Source organism: Scleropages formosus, chromosome 3 (genome assembly GCF_900964775.1).
Source record: "Scleropages formosus chromosome 3, fSclFor1.1, whole genome shotgun sequence".
NCBI classification, from domain to species: Eukaryota; Metazoa; Chordata; class Actinopteri; order Osteoglossiformes; family Osteoglossidae; genus Scleropages; species Scleropages formosus.
In genome coordinates, this window is record NC_041808.1 from 26,254,316 (window position 1) to 26,264,275 (window position 9,960).

Below are 9,960 nucleotides of genomic sequence, written 5' to 3' on the forward strand. Positions count from 1 at the left end.
TATTATCACCTTTATAATTTGTATATATTAAGCATTAAGCACCTCATACAAACCTAATATTAAGTCATCATTGGATATTCGCTAGATAATATTAAGGTTAGGGAAAAATGTCAATGCCATTTATTTTCCATGTGGTTCAACTTGGAAACTAAGGATACAAAAACAAATAGAGAAATAATTAAGCCAAATAGATCACCAGGACATCAGTTAAAAGTTTTAAAAATATATCACCCACATGCTCATTTGCTTACCCTGGATACTTTAATGTGATAAAGGTTACATCTCCTCATTGCTTTGTCACTGCTTTTTATTTTTTAATGTTTCTGGTTCTTGCATATGAAAACCACATAAGGAGGTATAAAAAAAACTTTAGGTAAATCACTCTGCAGCCTTTGACAATGTGACTGAATGTCCCTTTTACCCTTTATAGGATCAGTGCTGGTTACTGATGGTTATGTTCTAGAAGTCAAAAAATTAGAGTGGGTGCAGAACATAGAGGAAAACAAGCAAGTGAGCCTTATTAATTTTCCTGTTCTTTAGTGGCGAAGGTACAGATAAGGAAGGCTTTGGTTTCTGTGCGTCCTAATGGATGTGCTTCGCCTCGCCAGACCTGCATGCGGGCCGTAATTCAACTGACATTCTTGGCAAGTCTTCTTAAATTACAAACTTCTCCTTACTCATAGTCCTCAGCATTGCAACTGAAAATGAAGCCAGTTGTAGTGAAATGATGCAATCACGGCGTTTACCAGGGTCAAGCAGACATTGCGAAGTGAGCAAAGGCGTAGTATCATTTCAGAGACAAATATTTCCTTTGCGTGTATGTTTCCTGGGTGTGCGTGCCGTGAGGTCGGAGGAGCTTCATGCGAGTCTCTCTCGGCCCAGCGACTCCAAGCTGGTGGGCGTGTGAGCGGAGGCTCGGCCCTGGGGCAGGTTGCCCTGCGTCTCCACGCCGGGCTGCTTTTTCCCAGGAGGCGGATAATGAGAGGGGCCGCCGTGTGCCCGCAGCTCCCGCAGCCGCGTCCGCGCATTTTTTCAACACCTCTCTTTTTTAAAATGGCACTAGCCGGAGAAGTCGTGCGCATCCCTCGGCAGCCCCCGTGCCCTGCTGCCCCGATGGCTCATACAAACACGGGTTTGAATCCACAGGCGTAATTGGCACTCTAGCATCGCGAAAAGGCATACGTTGTGCTTGTGTAAAATCTACAACAGAAAGGTTTTCTAAATAACCTCTTAACAGGATGTCCCTGTTCCAAAAGCGACGGAAACCTAAAAGATACTAACCATATTCCTTGTATTACTGAAGAGGATTATTGTGTTCTAGTTAGTTTTTTGTATCATACTGTTGAGCACAAATGCAAAGTCTCTGTGATGAGTTACTCAGTTATTTTGTAAGCTTATTTTGCTCTCTCTGCCCTTTTCAAACTGACTTTTATAATAAAATAATGTTAAAATATACACTAAAAATATAGTAATGTAACATGCTCTTAATACTACATTATTACAGAAACCTATAATATTTTCGTCCGAATTCATTGTTTTTCGCAGAATTTACACACACACACTGACTGAAACTGCTTGTCCTGAGCGGGGTTGCGGCAAACCAGAGCCTAACCCGGCAACACAGGGCGCAAGGCTGGAAGGGGAGGGGACACACCTAGGATGGGACACCAGTCTGTCCCAAGGCATCCCAAACGGGACTCGAACCCCAGACCCACCAGAGAGCAGGCACAGGCCCAACCTGCTGCACTGCTGTGCCCCAACTCCCAGTATTTCTTCTTCTTCTTCTTCTTCTTCTTCTTCTTCTTCTTCTTCACCCCCTTGGGTTTTGCACCTTCGCTAGTCTTGTTATCGAAAGTCCCTTCACAAACCTCACCGCACCACAGACAATATAAAGTGAACACTGCAAGTATATTTGCAATGCTGGCAGCCTTCCACATTGGTGAAATGTTCCTGCTGAAGTTAATTCATTCCATACGGTTTTTAATATCTGGACTCTCGGAACCCTTAATTAAAAATACTGATTTCCAAGACCATAACTCAACTTCAGGCAAAGGACAAAAAACAGATTTGGCGCTGAGATGTCTCTTGACATCCTTGAGCTGCAGCTCCCAGTTTGTCCTGCCGTAAATGAATCCCTTTCTGACTAATTCTGATGAGAACAAGAGCTGCGAATCCACTGCCCTTTACTGCTCTCCTGCTTCCTGCATCAATCTTTTTTGTCTCATTTCAGTTCCTTCGGCTGTACTGCTTTAATCACAATGGCCGTCCTTCTTTTCCGAGACTGACACCCCTTTTGAGACAACTTCTCGTGACACATTAGCGATTTGTGCTGCCCGTGGCAGCTGTCACTCATGTATGGAGGATCACGTCCCTTTCAAGGTACTGAGTCAACTTCCTCCGGGTCTGGCTGTAACAATTACATTAGTCATTGATCAATGCAATGCAATGCAATGTCTACAACCGCTTGTCCCATACGGGGTCACGGGGAACCGGAGCCTACCCGGCAACACAGGGCGTAAGGCCGGAGGGGGAGGGGACACACCCAGGACGGGACGCCAGTCTGTCGCAAGGCACCCCAAGCGGGACTCGAACCCCAGACCCACTGGAGAGCAGGACTGTGGTCCAACCCACTGCGCCACCGCACCCCCCTTTAGTCATTGATCAATGCAATGCAATGTCTACAACCGCTTGTCCCAAGCGGGGTCGCGGCGAGCCGGAACCGACCCGGCAACACTGGGTGCAAGGCCGAAGGGGGAGGGGACACACCCCGGACGGGACACCAGGCCACCGCAAGGCACCTCAAGCAGGGCTCGAAATCCAAACCTGCCACACAACAGGCACAAGTCATTGATCAAGGTTTTTTTTTTTTTTTTTTGGGGTGGGGGTGACCAGATATTTACCGTAATATTTCAAGTTTGCATTTGTTGTTTAGAGCTGCTGCCTATGTTTGAAACCCACCTCCTACTTTAACACCTTTGAGAAAGGTTCTTACCTTGAACTGATACAGCAAAAATTACCCAGCTATATAAATTGGTGCATCATTGTCAGTCGTGTAACATCTGGAAAAAAAATCAAATAAAAAATGTAAATATTTATTATTGTACATACAGCAGTGAACATTTTAGCAATTTTATGGCATCCTTACTCTGGACAAACTTTTTAGCTTCAATTTCAGAGGGAAATGTGTTCTTTCAAATTATTATTATTATTTTTTTCTCCTCAGCTGTGACATTGTTTGTACAACAACCTGAAACTTTAGCCTTGCTGTCGAAATGATAGTACAATGGCTAATACATTTTACTCAGGATCAGGAGACTCCAGCTTCCATACCTGGTTGGCTTGCATTCTTCTGGTTATTAGGCAGAGAGGGCGGTAGAGAAAAAAAAAAAAAAGTTTTCTACCCCACTACATCACACTTGAACTTGTTATGCAGTATATGAATTTTATTTATCCATGCACTTGTCCTCTATGTCAAAATCCAGATAGGTCTCCTTGACTAACAAGGCTGCTGTACCTTTAGCGAGTTTCCATATACTCTTATTTTTCAAAAATTTATATATTTGTTATTTTTCGGTGTTCTTCTTTTTTTGTGCAAAATGAATAGGAAATGAGAGCACACAAACAAGGTTGCATGATGTTTCCTTTCAAGAGAACTTGTTTTTCCACTTCAAGTTTGGATTGATAGTAAGTAGCAGTAGTAACTTTTGGTACTTTCTTTGAGCTGTGCTGGGCTGGGGGAAGTGTTCACCTTGTACAGTGCTTTGCGTCACTAAGGTTTGTATTTTGAGTTGAGGTTCAATTCTTGCATGTTATTTCCTGATAAATTTCAGTTGATAGCTTGTTATGTGAAAACAAGTAACAATATCTCCTCCCGCCTGTCCATCTGTCCACCCGTCTGTCCGCCCCGTCTGTCCACCCGCCCATCCATCCATCCATCCATCTGCTGTTGGGTGTGTGGATGAAATACAGCATTCTCGTAAAGAAGTTTATATACATGTTCATAGATAAGAGTGGCTGGATAGTGTAGTGATAAAATTGCTGCCTTTCACCTGGGAAAGTGGGGTTTAAATCTGGTTATGGCCTATCAAAAAAAAAAAAAAAAAAAAAAACACCCACACTCTGCTTCCCTTGGATATGAGTGGCTGGATAGTGTAGTAGCCCACTCAAAGGCTTTGGCCAGGAAGGAGAGAAACTGGTCTTGTTATATTTTATTATTGCATTATTCTTTTTAAGAAGATGGTGGCGCAGTGGGTTGGACCGGGTCCTGCTCTCTAGTGGGTCTGGGGTTTGAGCCCCGCTTGGGGTGCCTTGCGTCGGACTGGCGACCCGTCCTGGGTGTGTCCCCTCCCCCTCCAGCCTTACGCCCTGAGTTGCTGGGTTAGGCTCTGGTTCTCCGCAACCCTGTATGGGACAAGCGGTTCTCTGTGTGTGTGTGTGTGTGTGTGTGTGTGTGTGTGTGTGTGTGTGTGTGTGTGTGTGTTTGTTTGTTTCAGGGGGGCACAAGGGTGCAGTGGGTTGGACCGGGTCCTGCTCTCTAGTGGGTCTGGGGTTCAAGTCCCGCTTGAGGTGCCTTGCGATGGACTGGTGTCCTGTCCTGGGTGTGTCCCCTCCCCCTCCAGACGTGGACTTATTTGTGGAAATGTAGACGTATCTTGTACGGTTGATTAATAGGTGGGGAGGGGTCAATTGTGATTTATGTGAATTTCAACTTACATAATGGTCTCTGGAATAGAACCTTTACACAAGTCGGAAACTGTATAGTGCTGTTGTCCATACAGCAACCTGGAATTTTGATCCTACAACCAAAAAAGTGGTGCAATGTGTGGTTGTTGAGAAAACATTTGTGGTCTGGAAAGTTCCACTCCTGGTTGGCTATTGGTCTCCTGCTTACATGTTTTTTTTTTTTTTTTTTTTTTAATCCCAAGTTTTCTGCATCAGTGGATTGCACTTAAAACTTGTTTTGCAGCATACAATTTGTTCATATGGTCATGCTCTCTTCAGAAATGCATCTACACTAGTTATATCACTGTGTGTTTTGTTGGTGTGGTGCTTGACTGTGAACTGTTTCACAGCCCTGAAGGTTAGACTATTGTTTCAGTTATGTAGCTTTCGGCTTATGTGTCGGTGTAAAGCTTAAGCACATCTGCACCCTGTGGTTGTGGTGTGATGTGTGCCTATGCATGCTTTCAGGGCTGTGGGTTCAAGCCCTACTTGGGTAGGTGATTTTTTTCAGTTTTTAACCTTTTATTTTGAGTGGAAACATCAAGCTTTACAGAATAAATTGCATGTTTGAAAGGAGAGTACTTGAGCGATGGTGTGGTATCACAGGTAACAAGCTTAGCGTCTGACCCTGAAGTCCTTGGCTCGATCTCTGGGAGAGAAAAGTAAGCATGGACCCAGTACCCAAGTCCACCAATACTCGTAGGCGCCAGCACTTGAGGATCTGTTTCTGTGAGTGATTGGAGTATGTGGGTGTTTTGAAGTGAATATTGCAGAAGACAACTGCCCTTGGTACAGGGCCTTTATATATTACTGTAATGTAAAAGTTTCTTATTCATTATTGTTTTCCATACTTGTGTTCCCTTGATCTTCACACTTTTACCACATAAACTATGCTTAGTTATTATAGCCTTGCGTATGTACCTGAATACAGGCATCTTTGTCCAAATTGCAGCACCTTGCCCATGACACCACATAGCCTCTACGAGTGGCTTATTAAATATTTAACTTGTTCAATTCGCTGCAGACTTTTGTAATGAGTTTACTGCTGCAGGATCGAGCAGCTTCACGTTCTCTAACGTCAGACATCAGACTACCAGAAATCGTTGCTAGCTCTCAGGGTATCACACTTTCAACATCTCTTGTTTCATTTGAAAGACTTTAGTGTTAGCAAAGTGGAACAGACGCACAGTTGGTTCAGGTACTAAGGGAAATCTTTGAACACCAAAACCAACTACTCTAGCCATTACCCTACATCTCTACTGACATCTTTACAGCTACAGTTTTTTCCATTTATTTCAACAAGCCTTCAGTGACAGCACTCCAAAAAAGAGTGGCTGGAGGAACCCCTAGCAGGAGTCAACTACCAATTTTCCTGGATGTAAGGCCAGCAGCTTAGCCACCACACCATACCAGCAGACATGCTTGAGCACCACATGGCTAATCTCTTGTACTTAATTAAGGGTTTTTTGTGACATCAGAAAAGAAGACTTCATAATAAGAAGAGATAGAGTGACTTGACCACCGAGTATCTACAACACAAGCTAGTACTTTAACCACTAGTCTTCAGAAACAAACACCCCCACCTTTTCTCCTTTACATATTTTGTAAATTATAGCAAGCCTTTGTAATACCCAGGTAACACAGCAAGTAAACTTCCACTAAACTAAGTGTGGATTTCAGTAGCTGAGGTCTTTGACAAAGCTCAGCATACTGCCCACCTACTCACCTGCTGTGCTTCACACAGACCTTAACATAACAAAAGCAGGTAATGCTGAAGTAGAGTTGAGGAGCCCATTGATTAAAGTCTAGCACATTAACCACAACACTGGAGAGTTGACTATATGTTTCACCTTTTCTGCACACATACCCCTCCTTTTACATGCTGTTGTTTTACAAAGTTTTGAAGATTCTAATGCTTTTCCAGTTCATTTCTGTATTTTAAGTAGCATTTAAGTAGCTTTTTTTTTTTTTTTCTGTTGCAGAGTGAATCTGACCTGTATTTACAGCAAGTAGATGTCAATACAATGCCCTCTAACAGAATAGGAGTGTGGGAGCAGCGGCATACAGTTTGTTTGAACAGTCTACACTTTGTGTCCAGTGAACATAGGTTTTGGTGATCAATCACAAGATGACAAACAATGTATTGCTGGGATTTATGGAATGTATTGCATTCATCAATCAGCAATTGGTACTGAGTAGAAGATTGTGAAAACAACTTTTTTTTGCTTCACTTCCACTCCATCCATCCATCTTCATTAAATTCTTGTTCTGATCAGGGTCACAGTGGTCTGGAGCCTATCTCAGAATCACTGAGTCCAAGGCTGGGGGTACATCATTTACAGGACACCAGTTTGTTTGTTGTTTTTATTACTTTTGTGTTGTTTTTTTTTTTTTTTTCCATATTTCCATGTTGCTAAATCTTAATTTTCTTAAGCAGTTTGACACAAAAACACATTTTTCCCTCTTTTTCTGACATAACATTTGTTCTTAACTATTAATGCTTCCTTTATACTCCGTTATTTCTATTAACTGAGAAACAAATTTCTGATTTGAATACAAAGTTTGTTTTGTGTATGCTTTAGAGAGCTGACCTGCAGTTGTTCAAACACAAGTCTATGAGTCTGTGGTATTAGGTGTGAAGTGCTTTGAGCCATGTCCTCCTTCAGGTCTCATATCTTATGAGGGTGATACACACATTTCCTATGTACCTGTATGAGGAGACCTTTTCTGATGTTGTAATTAAGTTTATTAACAGTGAATCCTGAACAAGGATGGTTGGAATTTCTTAAGATCGGATTAGTTTTTGAGAAATGTGGCCCTTCGTTCTTGGAGCAAGGCTTGAGAAGCTTTACACCCTTTAAAAGGGCTTAATGGTAAAGACATAAAAGCACAAGAAGTCTTTTGCAACCCAAGCAAGGACTAGAACGCAAGGCTTCTTAGCAATAACACCAGCACCTTAACGACCAGGTCACACAAGCACTCATGTTTGGGGTGCTCCATGGACATCTTCTACTTTTAAAGGCCCTTTCGGGTCACAGTGTCAAAAAAAGACATCCTTTACAGAACATAAAAAGAATCTGAATATGTAATTAGTCTGGCATAAATTTAACCTGTTGACCACACCAGCACTAATGATGACTTTTTTCTTGTATTGCACTTCAAAAAGGCCTACGTTTTACAGGTGTTACAACACAAAAAGCCCATTGAGGAACTGGGTCATGGATTTAAGTGCTACTTATTTCTGACTGCAGTAATGTCAAAAAACACGTCACTCATGAAGTGGGAGTGTAACAAGGAGTCTTATTTTTGTCTTTCATTTTTGGTCTCCAAGCTGGACAGTGCCACATCGCTCATTCAGGCCGCGAAGAACCTGATGAACGCCGTGGTCCTCACTGTTAAGGCCTCATACTTAGCGTCCACCAAGTACCAGAAAGTGTATGGAACAGCAGCGGTCAACTCACCCGTGGTCTCCTGGCGCATGAAGGTTCCTGAGAAAAAGCCTCTGGTGAAGAGGGAGAAACCTGAAGAGTGCCAGACACGGGTTCGACGGGGTTCCCAGAAGAAACACATCTCCCCTGTCCAGGCACTCAGTGAGTTCAAGGCCATGGACTCATTTTAACCAGCACTAACAAAGAAGATTAGAAACAAAAAAATAGCATAGGACCTATTTCTCATTTTTAAAATATTTTTGGTTTCTTTTATTAACAGAATTTCAGAATTAACAGAATAAATTGTGCAAAATTAGTCCATTTACAGAACTGGTTTTTTATGAAGTACATTTCCATAAATGTTCTGCCAGGCTGCAAAGAAAAAGAAAAAAAAAACCTGCCAGAAAGGCCTAATACTATGAATATCATCTTAACATTACACGTTGCAAAATTAGTGAAAATGCTTCATTTTTCCCCCCCATTTGAAATTTCCTAGATACGGCTAGTACAAAATATCAAATGTCAATAACGATTGTTATTACTGACCAAATATGAGTGCCAAATTCTGACTCAAGCCAGTGTGCTGCTCTATACCAATACAGATGTACTCAATAAATAGAAAGCGTAATTAAAAAGACTGTTCTCCTTAATGTGCCGACACTTTTGGTCTCACTGTCACTAGTAGTCATATAAACACCTCTGCTAACATTTCAAATTGTTATCTGTGTATGTATGTAGTGTATTTATTTAATTCTAAAATATTTAGTTCTTGACGGCCATCAGAATGGAGTGAAGTGATTGTGAGGTACTGCAGCTTTGAATATGGGAAAGTTGTGCACATACAGTATATGCACATTTATGTAATGCCCGCAACGGCTGGATTATTGTGCTTTTCTTTCCATGCAGTCTGCACTGAAGGTTAACCTTTCTTGTTTTTGTTGAGTGAAACTGAGTTTCACACCCTCTTTGAATGAATAAACGCTAATGTCAAACCAAAGGAATGTGTGTCTCTCTTTATTAGCTGAAAGAAGAGACATACATGAAATTTCTCTTCAGAGGTAAACTGTGGCTTTGGATTGCATAATAAAAGAAGTGAAAGGAAAAAAAAAATGAAAACCTCTAACAAGTACACCTCACCTTAGCACTAAGTACACTGTTTGGTATTAGCTTAATTAAGATTATGTTTTTGTCCACTTTCCTTCCAATGGCAACTGTCATTATTTTATTAAACAATGAACTAAATTAAGGTGTGTCCCTAAATTAAGGGACTCCCATGGTATAAAAAACACAAGCCTATATGGCCCTTGTGGGACACTCCTGCTTACTACTGAGCTGTACTGAAATATTCATCATTATACCATAGTCATGGTTTATGTCTCATTCTCAGGCCTCATAAAATGCTTTTCATTTTGCCCTCAGTTTCCTCCCTCACTGTAGTGTATAATTTACATAATAATAAAATACAATACACTTAACCTGATTTTTTTTTTACACAATGCAACATACAGACAAAATACAGCTCACAAAATGCTAGTGCAAAAATACTGTACAAATGTAAGTTTAAAAAGTGATTTAAATACATCTGATACTGTGAGGTGTAATTTTGCACCTTAAATGTCATGTTTTTGTGTTCTACACTCCTCAGTTTTTTCTTTTTTTTTCTTAGACAAAGATGCCTGTGAAACAAACTAACGATGAGAATAATGATGTAGTCTAAATACCTCTCTGCAGCTATGTGACAGCTCTGACCAAGATGCGGAGGATTGGTGATCAACAAGGGGTAATGTGTTGTATACAAAATATCAGTGGA

The 9,960-nt window shown here is 41.4% G+C and overlaps 1 protein-coding gene across 2 annotated transcripts in view; it reads left to right on the forward strand.

Moving 5' to 3' along the window:
• The window catches only part of LOC108926137 (catenin alpha-2-like), a 268,579-nt gene extending 259,453 nt beyond the window's left edge, over positions 1-9,126 (forward strand). For both annotated transcript variants that reach the window (XM_018738659.2, XM_018738660.2), the window contains one exon: positions 8,054-9,126. In XM_018738659.2, the coding sequence (XP_018594175.1) occupies positions 8,054-8,341 (288 nt within the window). In that variant the 3' untranslated portion in view covers positions 8,342-9,126. The remainder of the gene's footprint in view (positions 1-8,053) is intronic.
• The last annotated feature ends 834 nt before the right edge of the window (positions 9,127-9,960 follow it).